This window comes from Homalodisca vitripennis, chromosome 4 (assembly GCF_021130785.1).
Source record: "Homalodisca vitripennis isolate AUS2020 chromosome 4, UT_GWSS_2.1, whole genome shotgun sequence".
In the NCBI taxonomy this organism is placed as follows: Eukaryota; Metazoa; Arthropoda; class Insecta; order Hemiptera; family Cicadellidae; genus Homalodisca; species Homalodisca vitripennis.
This window is the reverse complement of record NC_060210.1, coordinates 108,741,190-108,760,103: the sequence shown is the minus strand read 5'-3', so window position 1 is coordinate 108,760,103 and position 18,914 is coordinate 108,741,190. Positions and strand designations below refer to the sequence as shown.

Sequence of the window (18,914 nt, the reverse complement as noted above, 5' to 3'; positions counted from 1 at the left end):
TCTTCAGAAGATTGGATTACATCAAAGTCCAGGGTAGATGGTATCGTAGAAGATCTGCTAACAGACTTGATATAATAAATAATTGAAAAAATATATATATAATAAACGAAATTGGATTTAGACTAGAGTTTATTGCATATAATTTGGTATAATTCTGGAAACATGTTCCGATCAGCGACTTGCACTCTTACAAAACGGCAGAAAAATGGATTAAGATCCTTTGATTTTGAGTTAGGTTAAACTATTTCTGCAGTTTTTTTCGGTTTAGTCAACTGGTTTTTTTATATTATTAGATGCAGAATAGAGAAGATCCATTGAACAAGAGTTAATCGTAACACATTTATTAAGAGAATTAGTAAATAACTCCAAGGAGGAATTAACTTCGACACCACTGACCAACCATATTAAGTCGACTTTTGCTACCTCTAAAGAGTCAGTGTTTGAAGAGTTAGTTGGTCCATTACTGGTGCTGAGAGAAGCTTGGCGCCGACTAGATTGACACAAATATTGATATGTTATCAACATCAAGCAATGATACAAAATATTTACGCCGACTCATGCAAGAGACTAATACAAAGCAAGTAATTAACGAGCCAACCAGAGTGACAAGCCACCTTGTTAGACCACATCATAGTGGACAGGTCGGCTGAAGTCATGAGGACCGGCGTCATTGATGCACCTAGCATGAAGGGGCGAAGATTACGGACCACAGAATGGTTTGCTGCACCATCATGTTTAAGAAATGCAAAAAGATTCCAAAAATGATTACCTATAGAGATGTTTTAAAATTTGACCCAAGACGAGCTGCCAGTGCAACTGCTGAAGTTGATTGAAAAAAAGTCACTCAACTGCAAGGGGTAAATAGCATTGAAACGTTTATCACACCTCATATAAAAACTGTGTTTGATAATGAGGCCCCAATAGTTCGTAAAAGAGTGACCAAAGATAAAGCTCCTTGGAGAAATGACATCATAATAAAACACACCAAATTAAAGAATAAGTTGCGAAAGAAATATTGGAAAACCAGGGACAGTGATGTTTGGAAAGATTACAAGAGAGCTCGCAATAACCTGAATAAATTTGTTGTGGAGGACTAAGAAAGCCTTTTATGAAGAAAAGTTGTCATCCAATAAAAATCCAAAAGAATTTTGGACGTGCCTAAAGAAATGTAATGTTGTTGGAAATAACAAAAATAAAAGTTTCCCACTTCAATTAAATATTGATGATATAAATAAGTATTTTATTAAAATGGGGTGTGGAAAATAAGTAAGTGCCGAAAAAATTGCCTTCTTTAAGGAAAACAGGCGAGAGGAAGTGGTAAATGATTTCATCTTTTCAACAGTAACAAGTGTCGAAGTAAAATCAGCAATGAATGAAATCAAATCAAAAGCAGTCGGGAGTGATGAAATTTTAATAGATATGATCAAGGCTGTGAGTCCGTATGCCATTACAAATTTGATAAATGAGTCATTAATAAATGATAATTCTCCTGAAAACTGGAAAATTAGCCTTGTACACACTTTGCCAAAGGTGGCAGCCCCTAAATGTGTCGAACAATTAAGGCCCATATCGATATTACCCGCAATATCCAAGATTCTCGAGAAAATTGTAACAAGACAAATTGTTAATTATATGGAAAGAGAAAACATTTTGCCAAAACACAATCTGGTCTTAGGAAAAGCCACAGCACATGCACTGCCCTGGTAAACTTATTCAGTGATCTGATCGATGAAAGAGACCAAGGAAGATATAGCTCAATTGTAATGCTTGACTATTCACAAGCGTTTGATTCAATAAATCATGAACTGCTGGGGGCGAGGATACATTATTATGGATTTGGCAAAAGTGTAATAGATTTGGTCAAATCATATCTAGATGATAGGAGCCAGATTACAAAGTTGGGAGCTGAGGCATCCGCTGTCTTGTTTAAACGTAGAGGTGTACCTGAGGGAAGTTGTCTGGGCCCAATTCTTTTCAACCTGTACACATCAGATTTTCCTTCATGTGTGCAAAACAGTAGAGTACACTTATATGCAGATGACTCACAATTGCACTTGTCATATGCGCCTGGCAACATTGAAGAGGCGTTTCTGAGGATTAACTCTGATCTAGAGAGAATCAGCCAGTGGTCGCATGACAATGGCCTCAAACTCAATGTTAGCAAGTGCACTGTGATTCATCTTGCCCCACACAACCTTGTAGAGGCCCTAAGTGACAGGGGTGAGAGTCACGATCGGTGGCGAGAGCTTGGCTGTTTGTGACAGCGTGAAGACTCTCGGCGTAGTGCTGGATAGGGACCTTACGTTCTCCAACCATGTCACTTATACCATCCAGCGTGCCACTGGCAGGTTAAGGGGTATCTACAGGTTTAGGGATCTGCTGCCGGAGTCTGCAAGGCTGCAATTAATGCAGGCTTTTGTGTTCTCTGTATTTTACTATTGTTATCCTGCTTATGGCAACAGTATATCGAAGGGAGACCAGGAGCGAATCCAGAAGCTTCAGAATTCCGCAATTCGTTTTGTTTTCAAATTGAAACGCTTTGATCATGTTTCTCCTTATCGAGATGCTGTTGGCATATTGCCATTGGAAACTGTGTGCAGGATACAGACCTGTATTTTAATTCACAAGGTTCTGTCTGACGGAGAGCCACAGTACTTAAGCGGGAGGCTCTCATCCCGGGAGGAGGTTTCAAAATACAGAACCCGTCGTGTCACGCACTTGCTACACTTTCCAAAAGTGAACCTGGAATTGGGTAGGAGGAGCTTCTCTTACTTTGGCCCAAAATTGTACAACGACCAACCCGAAAACCTCAAACGAGTAAAACTAAATTCATTTAGAATAAAAGTAAAGGATTTTTATAAAAATAGTCATGTAGTTTAAGTTAGTTCATTATTTAGTTACTGTTAAGTTTATTGTGTACTTGTTAAGCATTGTTTGTTGCACCTATTTTAAATACTTATAAGGATTGACCTAAGTTATTCTGAAAAACAGTCTTGTACTGAGAAACGCTTGGAAATAAAAGGCATTTTTTTGTATTTATTATTATTTATTTAGACCGCCTAAATTTTCACCTGAAGAGTTTGCAGCACTCTTCATAGACACTGCTGATAACGTACATCGTGGAAATGGGTCCTGCAATACATAGCAGATGACCTTCTTTGTCGGACTGAAAGAACTGTCACCAATTTCATCTGCAAGCCAGTTTCCTCCAGTGATGTGTGGGGAATTGTTTAAAATATAAAAGTTTAAAAAAGCTGTGATATATATGGAGTGCCAAGTGATGTATTGGAGACGATTATTTTTTCCCATTCTTCTACCACTTATATGGTGTATCAATGAATGTCTGTCTTCTGTTGTATGAGGAGCACCACTCCACTATCGTCTATTTGTCTGAGATAATCCATATATCGCACTTATACTGGAGACGATTTAAGCGAAGTGACTTATTTGATGTGAAGCAAATCAGTTAGTAGAAATCGCCGAATACTTCAGTCTCATCCACTGTATCCTGAATATTGTACATGTACGTGTAATCTTGCTGTTGAGGGTTATTAATCTACTACCAACGAACTAAAACGAGGTTGGTGACACTGTTCAAGTGTTTTATGAATTTGCGCTTTCTTTCCAACAGAGGGTAAACATGGCTGAACAGTTAGAAGAATTTAATAAAATTTTAACAAGTTTTTTGTCCGTCGATAACACCATCAGGACACAAGCAGAGGTATGCATTAAATAGTTGAAGTATCATAGTTGCAATTTAAAAAATTAGTTTATGATGCTAATACCATTTAGTTGTTTTACCAATATTATCCTTGCCACATCAGCCTCGTGTTGTCAAAATCATGTTACCCGGATTGGAGGGAAACCGATGATATCAAGTAAATTAATAATTACTTGACAACGTAAATTGAAGAGTTGGATGTTGGTAATTATATTGTAAGCCTGTTTTCGAAATCACCAATATTATATTTTCCTCCCATGTGTACGTATTTTATATGTCCTCTTATGACAATCTTATTTGCTCATGCCTAGTGACTAAAGATTACTTCCACTTGCAAGATTATTTGCATCATTTGTGACTCAGAGTAGGGATTCTCTTCAAGGTGAGGAATGAGTCAGTTGGATGAATATGTGTAGGAATTAGTTTTCTTGTCATTCATATAAGATCGAGTTCTAATAATTGAACTGCTGTATAGCCTACCAAGTGGCACTATGTTAATTGAATCAATGAAGCTAATTATCAGTAGTATGGAGTAGAAAAACAAATCGTAGTAATTTACAATTAATATGTGATTGTTAGTTGCTTTGGGTAGAGCGGACTTGATTTTTGTATGTAGAAATTTAGGCCTACCTAACGATGTTACTTAACCCTAGAACTGGCGGTCATTTCATCCTGTAGTGTCGGGCTGTTTTGGAGCTTCGCGCAAGGTTTTTTTTTAAAAACTATTAAAAATATAAAATAAAAGCAACATAAATAAGAGTATATATTTTTGTGTTCAGAATTAAACGTAGAATTGCACTATATTGTAAAATTAACCATCAAAAATTTTCTAATAAACACTTTTTTTAATCAAATATAAAATTTACGAAAAATATTTCTTAAATTTGGGGGGGACCATACCTAGCAAATGAAGTTATAGTGAGAAATATTTATAAGTGAGATAGCCATTCTGTGTCAAATTTTATCTAGTTTCAGAAAAACATAAACATTATACACATTTATGAAAGCATCATAAAGCTATAGAACAAAAAGCAGCGATGCGTATAAATTCTGAAAATCGGGTGTACACGTAAGACTTTGGTAAAACAAGTTTTTCAAATACATTTATCTACGAATACATGTTATTTTGCATATTTTATTACGTAGAATAAAATAAAATATAAGTACAGTAGTAATGAAATAATTACCATAAATTATTTTTTGAAAAGTAAAAAAAGTTAAATTTTGCCATTATTCAAAAATTTTGCGAAAAATTTTCATTCAGCAAAATATAAAATAGTTTTCTAAAGCTTGTACTATATCAAAATTTATAAATTTATGGTTTATAAGTAATAGGAAATATTATGTAGTTAGAAAACTATAAATATAACTAAAGATATAAAAAAAATAGAGAATAACCCAAACAGTTATTATATATAACCAAAGAAATTACAGGAAATATATATTTTATTGTGAAAACTATCTATTTACCAAAAATAAATAGTTACTTCAGAGCTAAAAGAGTGCTATAAATAACGTTTAGTAAGTGAAAACAATAACAAACTATGTGAAATGAATTTTAGCCAAGTCATTTTGCCATAGCCTACACAAAGCCGGTAATTTCTCAAACATATTTCAGTAAATAGAAATTGATTTATTCTAAAATATATATTTTTACACTACTACGACATCAAACAACACACTACACATTAAATACGACACTAAAACACGCGTAAAACTATTAAAACTTACAAACATCCACAGCTCGGCACGAAAGTGATACAGAACGGCAGCGGCAATATGGCGGTCACAACAAACGGCGTCGCGTTTTCTTTTACGTTCAAAATAACAAGCTTGCTACGTCATAACCATAATACAAAGAGGAATAAAACTCATCTGTTCCTTAGCATTTTTCTTCCCGAATCCAATGGTGCATGAATTATATCGATACGTTACCGGAGTATATTATAAAAAGTAATTATAGGAGGGAATGTTTGATCGACAAAATTTTGACGGTTAACACCACAAATGCGGCATTAACCGACATAATTATGTCGATTAACAGTTCTAGGGTTAATTATATCAATCGATACTGATTAATTTTAGAACAATTTATTTAAATCAACCGTTATAACTTTTTAGATAATACACGTAATACTTGATCTTATAAGTGACTGTCTAAGTAAAAAATGGTGGTCATTTTTAGAAAACAAATCAAAATTGCTTTAAAAAAATGATAAAACATGTTTGATTTGGCTTCAAGATGGACTGTTACTAAAAAACCCATTATGTGAATGTGGAATGTGTGAGGAAGATTAAACTGTAAGTTAGAGTGCAGCTCGGATTTACACAGCTCATCATATTATGTGACTGGTTCTTGTTTTGTAGAGAGGTTTGTCTTGTATGGATTGATGAACATTTTAATAGGAAAGAAAAGTGTAGAGGTCCTGGAGTGGTGGTGGAAATAGATGAGTGCAAAATAGAAAACAAAATATAACAAAGGGAGGATGGTAGAAGGAACATAGAAATTAGGTTTAATTGAAACCATACTAGGACAAAAAAGTGGTAGGTACAGAATTGAAGTTTTTTTCTGAGGCTGCAGTATAATAAACGGCCACTAACACAATCAGATGATGATTATCAAATGACATGGAATTGTCGATATTCATGACCATCCAAAGACTGAAAGCGAAATGTCAAACCAAATAACATAATTGGTATTTCAAAAAAACAATATACGAGGTTTCGCTAGTTTTCAATCTTAACTGTACAGATATTAATATAATTTATTAACTAAAATATAATATGTAATTAACCCTCCAATTGATAATAAGATACTCCCAGAAAGATACACTGGTTCTGGCTTTGCGCAGAATATTTTTTGTATATTAAAAAAAAAATATGTGGTAGGCTACATGTTAAATAATGTTATATACTTCTTTTTTTTGTTAGAAACCAGAAAAAAATGTAAAATAATGCAAATATGCAGCTACTAGAGTTTTTTTTTTTTTTTACATAAATTGGAAAAAATTGTGTTTTACTAAGTTTCACTCCATGTAACTTTTACATGACTTGAGATAGTAAGATACTGTTAATGTAAAAAAAGTACACTTATATACAACACAAAAAAGTTTTTTTATAAAAATGTAGAATATGTACTATTTTTTTGGCAGTACATATTGGTGTTTGATGACTACTTTGGGCAAGAGGAATATCAGATAATAATGAATTGTTTTCACTGTCGCTATCATTTTTTCATTGTCCAACTCATATTCCACTGGTTTCTAATCACCCACATTACCTGAAAACAAATCTGACAAAGAAACATCATGCATATACTTTCATCATTAGAACTAATATTTTCATCACCACCATAAGTTAGTTCAGGTATATAATTTGAACAAGTATCGCCCATTTCACAGCATAACGGTCAACTACAAACAACTATAGGTAAACCGCTTACAAGAAAACCTTGGTTGATATGAGTTCACGCAGGGTGGGGTAAATACCCCTCCAAGTATCCCCACCACTGCTCGGCACTCACTCTATTTGATGAGCTGACTAATCCGGCTCAGTCGGTAACGTTCACTGCTGCGACCCGTTCAGTTGAACCGGTTAGTACAGTGTTACTGAGCCTTCCCGCTAGAGCGTGTTATACCGGTCATCGTGTTGACTGAAAAAATGAACAACTTAATGTAATGACCGAGTGAACGAAAGGATCTGCTAGTAAAAAAGTATTCGAATAGAGGAAGAAACAGCATATCGTACAGTGAATGGATAGATATATAACAATAAATGTATTATTTCAGGAATCTATTAACTTAAATGCAACTATATCAATTAAAACTTATTTAATAAATGTAATTGTAAGTTAATAGATACATTGCTAAATATTTTAAATGACAACACTTATAATCAATGGACTTGATTGATTTTATGCCTTTGATTACAAATGGGGAGACTCCCTAGCCCCCCTGTTGTATAACTCATTACGATTACGGTCTAATTCTTAACCCTTTGAGTGCCGGAGCATCGCTGTTAGCGATCCCGCATTATATGCAAGAAATGCCAGAATCGCTGTTAGCGACTTCTGCAGTAACGCTTATATTTTATATAGTATTTATCTAAATTGGCTCAATTACTATACATACGCATTCCAAAGGCTTCAACGTAACTTTTGATGTAGGTTTTGGTTACATTCAGATTTTTACGGCGGTTGTAAAGTGAGCATGTCAGTCGCGTTTAGAATCGGCCGCTACGCGGACGAGCCGTCACGTGTTTTGTTTGCGCTGCTGTTTATTTCACAAATGATATTGAAAGCTTTTAAGTGTAAATGGGTTTGTAGTGTTAGTATCTTCAAATTATTTCGTTTGTGTGTGTTGTTCTAGTCTGTGAGTAGAACACTAACGGCCGCGAGTTACGGCGATTGTAAGCATCTAGTACTTTACTAAATACGTTTGTATAGTTTTTGTGTTTGTTCAGTGAGATTTATAAACAATGTGTCGTAAAAACATTGCTGACAATGAAGACCTAGTATTGCAGGCATTAGATTTAAGCATTATCAGTGTAGACAATACACAGAGTGTTAGGTTAGGTTAGAAAATTTCTAGTTTTGTAGTAGTTCATATTTTCATATTTATTTTCCAATATTCATTTATAAGTATAAAGAAAATCTTTGGTACTTTGGGATTATACCGACCACACCCAGACATGAGTCGTTATTTGAAATTTTGCTTCTACTGATTACTAGATTAGCGTAGAACAATATTTCGTCAATATAAAACAGGAATTGTCTTATCGAAAACCCCTCCCCATCCTCAGACAGAGGTCAAAGTCGAGCGGTCTAGTAGATAACGTGATTGCAGAGTCTCGCCGCCCGTTCAGCTGGTGCGTCGCTTTGTTGTACTTCCGTGTTTTATCCCTACATTACCAAACAAAAACTAAACTCTTTATTGGAAAAAAACACACAAAACTTGTTTTTATTCTTGATCACACTCCATCACCCAAAATGCGAGTGCCTCCGGATATCTGCGCGGGCTTCGGCAGCACCGAATGCCGAAGCCCCCGCTAATGTCAACGAAAGAAAAACACCCCTCGAGATAGTACCTATCAGTAAAATATCAAATTCTAGAGGGGCTGATCAGAAATATAAATTGTATTGTAATGGAAAGGCAATTATGTACCGTGCAAAAAACTTAAATAATCATGTGATGCCGCGCGGCCTGCCGTAATCGGGATTCTTGAGAAAGATAAGATAACAGCAACAATAACACAATACCTGGAAATGCTTGTTGATTGATGTAATGTTAGTTCTGTTACTCAACTACATCGTTTTATAACGTTCTAAGTTCATTGAAAAATGTTTAAGCATTGGGGACATATAATGGAATCTGACCCCATTGATAATCGTTGTAAGTTTGTAATTAAAGAGTTGTTTTTTCGTTCTATCATGTTTGTTTCTATAAATTTATATTTTTGTTTTCTTCATACTGGTGTGGTCGGTATAATCCCAAAGTACCAAATCTTTTTATGCCTTTTTGTACAGAATTAAAAGGAGTATAAGATAGAATAACTAAAATTGAAAAAATAAAATATTTCAAAAACACTAAGTTGTGTTACAATAAAAAACTAAATGTTTTTGCTCATAAAGTTTTTGTTAATGATTTTTTTATTTGTATAAAAACGTTAAATAAGTGATCAATGTATTATATTTATAAAGAATTAATCGGTTAATCGGTTAGCAGTGAACGAAAATAACGACTGAACAATTTTGAGGACTTAGTGTAACCTAATGCATAAACTCTATACTTTTGTAGTAATTTTTTATATGATGTTAAGCTATCTTTCATGGATAAGAGTTTTTAAATGAACTTAATAATATAAGTTTTAGCGATCATTAAAAACAACAAATCTGGTTTGAAAAAAATATCCTATTAAATAACTTATTTAATTGGCAGGAAAAAGTGAATTTTTATTTTTTATTTAAATTCTGTTGTACATTATCATAGAGATAAGAACAAGGGTCATGGAAGTCTAGTATGGAATATTTTGTCAAGTTAATATAAAACTGTTTCACTGCTGACATTCATTGTTATTAGTCCACTCATAAAATTCCTTCAGTTGGTAAAACGGATGCTCCAGTAACCAGTTCTTCAGTCTTCGTACAAACTGCTGTTTTTCAGTCTTTCTAAGGTGTTCTGGGAGGGCGTTCCATAACTTTGCTCCTGCGTAGGTAGGTTTCTTCTCGTTCGTAGGTGAACGAAACGTTCTAGGTGAACGGGTCTTTCGGGTCTTTTGAAACACTGATCTGGATCACTTGACTAACCCGTTCGAATTGAACGACACTCTCTAATGGTCACTGCCACTGCACGGCTAACCTCAAAACAAAATGCAAGCTTCCTGGATACATCTATGGCTACATTAATCTGTTCAATTAATATTTTATGCTTAGACTGCGACACTTGTATATGCTTACACAAAAAATATAGTTATAGAACAGGTAAAGTAGCTGCAGTGTAAACAAAACTGTGAGAGCGAGAACGATCGACACAGCTGGTAAACAGGTACAAGGTGCTGGTCCCACTCCCCGCCCCAACTCCACGCTGGAGGGGGGCCCCTCCTGCGCGGTACTGCTCAGAAATTTGCTTTTGCGCAGGTTTCTTTAATAGCGGTTGACCTATAGCCTACATTATAATCTAGCAACAAAGAACATCAAGGCCGTGCAGCACGTCACCAGCTGCATAGTCTGTCAGCTGTATGCCATGCGGCATTTGGATCGATATCAGCTGACAAGTAATATTACGAGTATAAAATATATAAAATGAATTGGTATTTGTGAGTAGAGGATTCAACTGGTGCAAGTTACATCTTTATAACTTATATTACAATTTTCACTTAATAATAGCGGAAAGTTGACTTACAGCTGTGCCGTCTTTATCAGTTCACAAGTGGTATTGATGAACGCCTGTGCCATCGGTTATCAGTTGGAGGGTTAATATAATTGCAAGAAAACAATAACATTTACTTACCTTATGTATTTTCAAGGATAAACGTGACTGTAAAACAAAGACACGTACTTCACTGTTCTTGCTGCCATTAGTGAATAACGAAACAGATGATTTTAATTTTGAACTTATTTCCAAACACGTTTTTACTTTGAGTAAATTTTGAACAATGGTGTCAAGCTGAATTATGTTATAAATGTTAATATATAGAAGCTATACTTTGATATGTAAAAGAAATGTATTTGTTTCAGATTACAAAAAATAACTAAATTTTATTTAAAGTTTGAGCAGTGTAGTATTCTTATGATTACTTTTGCCATTGTATTACTGAAATGGTATTTATGCAGGTACTGAAATTAATTAAAATATTATAGTTTGTTTGATTAAAAAAAAAGTACATTATGACTTTCATTACGTTCATAATACCAAATTAGAATGTTAAAAAAAGTCTTCTCAAGTGCATTTATTACGACATCTTGTTTGCTCTGAATTTTCTTGTAGCAAAAATTTTTATTTCCACCTTTAATTCTAATTTTTATCTCCTCAATACAAACAGGATACTTCGGATTTGAGGAGCTAGCTTTCTTACAGCCATTTAAAACGTCGCACGGTGTTCATTTTGAGCCAATACTTCCATATTCATCGCCATTGTTCATGTCGTCACTAGCCCTCTCCTACATAAACGAAATAACAGTTGGTACTGTAATAATATCATTAGCAACAGCTGGTATTGACTTCACTAGTCTAAAGAAGGAAAAGCAATGATGTTATGAATATCTATAGGTCGAATGTTGTATTTTATAGTATCGATATTTAAAATCAATAATCATCATCCGATTGTGTTAGCGGCCAATTATTATACTGTAGCCTTTTCTGAAAATAACCACGGTGAAAAACCTGCATTCCTCTTGTAATAAAGCACGTAAAACCTGGAGCAACAATAGTCACAGACATGTAGTAGGCGTATTTTGAATTGAGTGAATGTGGTTTTGTCTATTTCACTGTGTAGTGAAAACTTTAGACCTGGCAACTGATGTCAACACTGAAGATAGTAGAAAGCTAGTAGGAAGGGGAGGCTTTCAATCATTTCTTGAAAGCAGTTAAAAATTGTTACCGTAGAGAAAACATATAGATAGTTCCATAAGTTTCGTATTCACTAATCAATGTATTATCTTGTTATTTATTTTTCTATTCCAAAGTTTTGTTATCAATTCTTAATTGCTCATGAGTTTTTTTCTATATTTTGTTCTAATTATTGTTTGATTGTTTTGGTTCATCTATTATTATATGATATTGTCACTGTATATGTGAGTTAAAAGTATCGATACACTCTGTTTAGTTTTTGATGGATAATGATGGAGGGATGGAACTCAGGACACCTTTCTAGGAAACAGACGTGAACTTTCAGTTACTGTTACAACTTTGCTTATTTCCCCAGAATGGGATTTTGGCAAGTAGCTCAAAATTTTAAAATATAAAATACGCATTAAGTAACACCTCATTTAAAAGGACTTGATAAAAAAAAAGAAGTACAGTGGAAACTAAAGCTTTCTACCAAAGTAGTCTAGTATTTGATATATGAATATTATGAACTGATGATTATACTAAAGATATAAAAAAATCAGGTCCTCTTATTGTTTCCTACCCATTATTTTTAAAGCACAAAATAAAAATATTGTTTTAAATTAATTCAATATAAGTAAAATAATTTGTGTGGTATTTGAATAATGGGTTTACACACATGTGCTCACACACATACACACGCGCGCGCGCGCGCGCGCACACACACACACACACACACACACATACACACATACATATATATATACATACAGGGTGTATCCCAGAACTCTATACCAATATTTCAGTTATTATTTCTATACCAATGAAAACCATAATCTCATATTAAAGCTTTTAAAAAACTATAATTACCCAAATGGCTAATTTCTTTTATTTTTACTTAACTATTTAATTTGAAAACATCTTGATGTAATGAGTTAAAATTTGGTGTATAGCTTTATAATCTAAAAGCCTAATAAAAAATCATTTTTATAAAGCTTTATTTTTAAAATGATGGTTTTCTAAAATCTTAAAGCGTAAATATCTTAAAAACGACTTGTAATTTAAAAAAAAATCACCAGTATTATATGTTAAGTAAACAATTTAATTAAAAATCCAATGATACCAGGTTTAAGAAAATCGGTTGATAAATATGGGAGATAATGAGCGTTTAAAAAGCAATTGCTAATTAATATCCACTGTGATAATGTGACAGCACTGTTTGTGATCCACAGCAATCAGCTGTTTTAATTTTAGCTGCTCTTATCAGCTGATTTTAATATTACGTTGTTGAAGTATTGTTATAACATCCTTTCTGGTCAGGATGTAGGTTTCTGTTGATCAAAACACAATAAAATAAAACTGTATATAATCTACCTAAATAAATAACTTTATTTACTCAGGACTTCTAATGAATTTAAAAACGAGAATGACTATTATAACGAGTACAAAATAATTTTGAATTAAGAGACCAATTTCTGCATCTAAATGAACAGTTTCAGTACAATACTGTATTTAACAATCTGGGTTCAATATTCCTACAGCTAGTTTGATTGTACATATTGAATCGTGTCAGTGGAGTTAGCCCCACATGTCTAAATTTGATTTTGTACTTAAAAAATAACCCTTAAGGTTTTATTAGCAGTTGTATTTTATTACTGTTTCAAATAGCCAATACTTCTGTTAACATAAATCTTCCAGGAAATATATGTAAGTATTGTTTTATTCTATGTACTGAACATTTACAATCAACTGAACATAAACTGTGTATAACTTTGTGAAAGGATGGTACACATTTATTGATGTACAGTTTTAGTTGATGGTTTTTACTGAATGCTTAGCTAGAGAAAGCTCAAATGGTAAAACAATATTTTATCAAAATTAAGATTCACTGTAGGAATAGGGACAAGCTGAATTTTGAGATTGAACTTAAAAGAGAAGAATAACACATTTGATTACAGCATATAGAAAACTAATAACATGGAACTCAAACAATGGTATTGTACCTCATACCATCCAATATCTAAAAAAATTGCACTGTGTAACTGTGACACACAGATTATTAAATGTCACTTTAAGCCCAGAAAACTTTATCAAGGAACTAAATACTATAAATAAATTGAAAAATCTAATTGTTGTTCTCATGGTATGGCTGATAAATTAATAAACAAACACAAGAGCAATAGCAAAATTGAAATTTAAGATGTCTAATGAAAAGAAATTTGTATGTATCGAATTTAATCATTCTGTACAAAATACTGTTTAGAATTAATGAATAATGACATAGATATGGTCTTTGTAACAACTAATAAATTAACAACGTATTGAAAACTAAAGAGCAGTTTTATGACGTACTGGACATGACTGTAGTAAATAACATTAAAAATATAATGACTGCCCCCAAAATTACATTTTTGAAACGGATCATTCATTCAAACAAAGATATAAAGGAACAGCACTCCAATAATAAAGTAAACAAAGGTTTAAGTTAGAGCTATATCCTCCTTGTTTAGATCTAGAAGTATTGACCACCCATATGGATAGATAAACATTTTTTATTGCCTAAATACTGAGACCTTTCTCCAAGTCTCAGGATCTGATCTTCTTTTCCCAGATATTTACCAGAGCTTTGCTGTAGGATAAGATTACTCCATAACTCAGTTCTGGCCCTACCAAGAGACTATCTTGGCCAGGGCATCCGCTGTTTCATTTCCAGAAATTCCTATATGACCCGGCACATAGTGTTTCAAATAGCGTGCCGAGGTTGACAAAAGTCTTGATAGACTAATATTTAAGCTTTTAAAAGTCATAGTAATCATCATTTTACTTTTTTAAAATACAGTTTTAAATTTATACAGGTTAAAGCAGCATTCTAAGTTTAATTCATCAACGTGAACATCAAGGTTTAACGCAGATTGTAAGCATATGAAAATTAGCTGTATCAGTTTAACTACTTCCAGCGATATTTAATATTGTTACAAAGAGGACATTGCATTTTTTATTTTTGTCTTCACAGAAAATGTTTATCTTGTGAATGAAACCAGATTTTTCTGGATATTTGACATGTTTAGTGATACAAAAAATCAGTAACACTAAGTTCCAAGGTCTGCAATCAGTTCTCTTCTTCAGGTAAATAACTAACCAAACACATAATTACAAGCTAGGTTACAACAAACAAATCATACCGGAGTGTTGTGACACGCATAATTCAGGAATCACAACCTGTTATTTACCTGAAGAAGAGATCAGATTGTAGATCTCGAAGTCCAAAAACAATCTTCAAACAAAGAATGTTTATTTTACTTATAACTGTTTATAGAAACCAAACAGATGGCTCAAATCTGTTGTGTTACAACATTACGTTTGCTCTATTATTTATTACATACAGGTTAGTGTTTACATTATGTTCTATGAGTTCTGGTAAAACAAAAATTGTTTTGTAATAAGTTTTAGTCAGTGATAAATGCATAGGTTATTAACAGGCCTGAGGTTAGCTCATGGAAATCCCCATGTTGAAGGGTTAACAAAGGTAAATTGTAAAACAATATTCCAGGTACAGAGAGCTGATTTGCTTTATATAAGCACACAGTTGTCTTAAAATTGATGAAATAATTTTCCCTCTTATAAGAAAAAATTGTTATCTTCAATTAGCAAGATTTGGTAGAGATGTGAAGTATTTGAAAAAATATATGGAAATTGTGAACCATTATCAGCCCTAGACATTACGTGATATTTAGATTATTGTCATTGTATCAAAAGCCTATATAAATATATCTCTAGACGTAATATTGACCTTTCTTAACTGCTTGAAGGAATGATCCTCTTAAAACACATTAACATATAATATAATTGTTATACAATGATCCATGAGGAAGTATTGTGGGCACTATATCCTAGTTATGTCACCTTGGAAGAAAGGAGGCCAGCTCTGTACCAGCCTCTCCAGTCACAGCGTGCACACCCTTTTCTTGTCCAAGTTAGCAACTGCCTAAGTGTTTAGGGAGTCCCACCAACAGTCATCCTCTGCAGTCGACTAGACCTATCGATTTACTCATACACCCCAATATCTTTGTGGTTAATGATTTGCTGTTCACTCCTGGACATTCATACGGTTGCCTGGAGGGGACACAAAGGAGCCTCCTCAAGACTACCGAACTAAAAGCCAGATAAAGAAATGATAAATATAACAGTATGAGTTCAGTTTTCTGGCCTGTCCCGGGCAAGTTGACCTCATGTCAGCAGCTAATCCTGCACAAAGTGTCAACATTGTTAATCTAGTTAAATCAGTTACCACAACCAAACCAAATGGTCTTTCGAAGGGCTAGATTGACTTCAGAACTGTAAATGATTCAGTACAGTTTTATTCTTTATAATATTCTTTAATTCGTTGGAGTGGTGTTCACAGTTATTTTCTTATGACTCGAGTTTTGCTAGGCCTATTTTTTAAATAAAATTTTTGTGTTATTTCCAATGTTAATATCTTACATTATGAGAGTTTATATTGAACGAGAATAAAATTTTTATTCACAGTTCAAACTGTTTGGTGGTAAAACAGTAAGTGGACCATCCTGCTTTTTCTGTCATATTAAATACAGCCAAATTAAATAGCTCCAATGCTACAAGGGATTGTTTTTCTTTAGCAACTCATTTGTACGATCAAATGACACATAAATATTTTTGAATATATAGTTATAGATTGGCAAAATTAATATTTATGGTAGAAGCTATTATATATCATGCCTTTTTTAATGATTAAGATGTCAGCATAACCCTATTGAATGTTATGTAACTATTTGTTTACACACTGTCAACAATTAATGGTAATGATAAAAAAGTTCTATTTTTTAAGTAAAAACATTTAATCCCTATTAGTACAATTTATAAAATGGATCCATTTATATGTTTCTTATAGTTAGATAGATACAGATTTGTTTGTCTAAAACGTTATCAATTAGTTGAGTAAACAACAAACACACCATGTATGTCTACTGTGTGTTAGCACTGATGCCAGGTGGGGCCACTACTGGAATTGTCTACATAATTTACTTTACTTTGTTTTTGTTTTATTTTTTACCAATTAGGAAATTACAATTAAAATACTAAATACAATTTTAACCTTTAAATTAAAATCCTATTCACTATGTCACTTTTACATTGAAAACTGCTCCAACCATGAGAAAGAAAGTAATTTCTCTTTGCTAAGACTTGAGTGAGATGAAACATTTCTTAAATCACTGCTGTAATTATGATGTGTCTTTCTACTCAATTATCTTGTAAATTTCATTGGTAGATACATTACAGAATAAATTTGAGTTAGGCTTACATGGTTTAGATTATTTTGAAAACTAGTGTTACATTTCTTATTAGACTACTTTTAATAAATCCTGCATGCTAATGTGTGAACCATTCTCTTAGGGCATCAGGCTATTAAACCTTCCCATTATGTCGGATATTGAATCAAAAATCAAAGTGATATTGTTAAGAACATACCTCACCAGCAAACAAACCTCAAGACCATCATCAATTGGCTAGAAAGTCAAGTATTACAATTGTTAACAATGGATGTGGTCAATATGAAAAGATATAGTACAGATGTTTTGATATGTACATACAGTCCGCACGTATATCAGGTATATGGCTGTATTATATTCTCAAACTGTTGTAGCTGTGCTCTTGGTGAAATACACAATCATCCTGAAATAACAGGCTGCAGTCATCTCTTACAACATATGCGCTGATTTCATTAAGCAAGTAATAATTCTGAACGTTTTTTAATAAATTATTTCTACAAGAAATTGTGATTGTTTATTATCATTAGTTTTAATCTTATTATGACAATTGTTTTATTTTTAGTTGTATTATGTCAATTAATTGTTAAAAAAGCCATTTATTCTATTAACATTAAAATACAAAATATCTTCAGTTTTAATGGTACAGTAGTGCAATCTTTCCTCAACTGATATTACTGTTAAAGACAACTTGAATGTACTAGAGACAACTATCGGGAAGAAAATTCCAAACTTGATTTACTAATTGAATGATTGATTCACCCATTATCCAGTACCATCATTACTTTCATCAACAAATATTTGTTATTTACATCAAGTGGGTATTCCACGGGGATAATAGGACATTTTATTCACGGCATTCATAAGTTATATTTATTACCATTAACACTTAAATTATGTAATGCGATTAGTGACTGATAGAAATGTTTGGTTTTAGGAAGCATACAATGCTCTCCCACTTGAAACCAAAGTTGTATATCTACTCAACACCGTGCAGAACCAGGGCTCACCACGAACAGATGATGAGCGTCAGATGGCAGCCGTTCTTCTACGCAGACTGTTCACAGCTGAGTTTAACGAGTTTTATTCAAAGGTTTGTTTCTTTTGGTTATACTGTTAAATGCACTTATAAGTGACTATTAATTAATTTCCACATATGTAAAGTATTCAATTACTCAATATAATTATTCAAACTGCATGATTTTGTTGAACCTTATGGAGTTAATCTGTCAGGGTGGCCATCTGACCAGGAATTGGCCACAAATCTGTCTAACCAGGAAAACCTCAAAAAAGTTCTTGCTTTAAGAACTTGAGAAATCAAGAAATTATTTTACAGCTCCTTGAATCGGGTGGTAATTAATCCCAATTGTTGTATTTTTCAAGACGTGATTCGTCAAACTAAAAATGAAGATCGACGACTATTCTCTGAATAATCTAGAGAATATCATATATTTTACCAATTGTCCATGGACAGTACGAGATTACTAGTGTGTGTGATCAACGATGTGTTTGCCGTTTAATCTAAGGTTACCTTTAGTAAGTGATGTAGAGTTTATCTTGGTTAGTTCTACCCCTATGTTGCGTTAACCCCTCCTTCCCCTATACGTGACAATCCTTAGGATGATTACAGTAGGTCGACCAATCTTGGTCTGAGAACGATTGCTAATAACACATGATCCGATTGGTTGTCAGATTACATAAGTTAAAATGAAGAAAGGTAGTTTTTGTTTTGATATCACTGTCACATCTAAATCTCAACTGAACTATATTGTCGCTAGTCTGTAGATGGCCGGCTGAACTCCTCACACGTACGTTAGTTTTTGTTGTCATAGCAGCATTGGTTGGATGGCAGCTGGTGGAAAT

General features: G+C 33.4%; 1 protein-coding gene across 3 annotated transcripts in view; it reads left to right on the top strand.

Moving 5' to 3' along the window:
- The first annotated feature begins 3,589 nt into the window (after positions 1-3,589).
- LOC124359941 (importin-5) overlaps positions 3,590-18,914 on the top strand; it is a 79,087-nt gene continuing 63,762 nt past the window's right edge. For all 3 annotated transcript variants that reach the window (XM_046813123.1, XM_046813124.1, XM_046813125.1), the window contains exons 1-2: positions 3,590-3,721; positions 17,989-18,144. In XM_046813123.1, the coding sequence (XP_046669079.1) occupies positions 3,641-3,721; positions 17,989-18,144 (237 nt within the window). In that variant the 5' untranslated portion in view covers positions 3,590-3,640. The remainder of the gene's footprint in view (positions 3,722-17,988; positions 18,145-18,914) is intronic.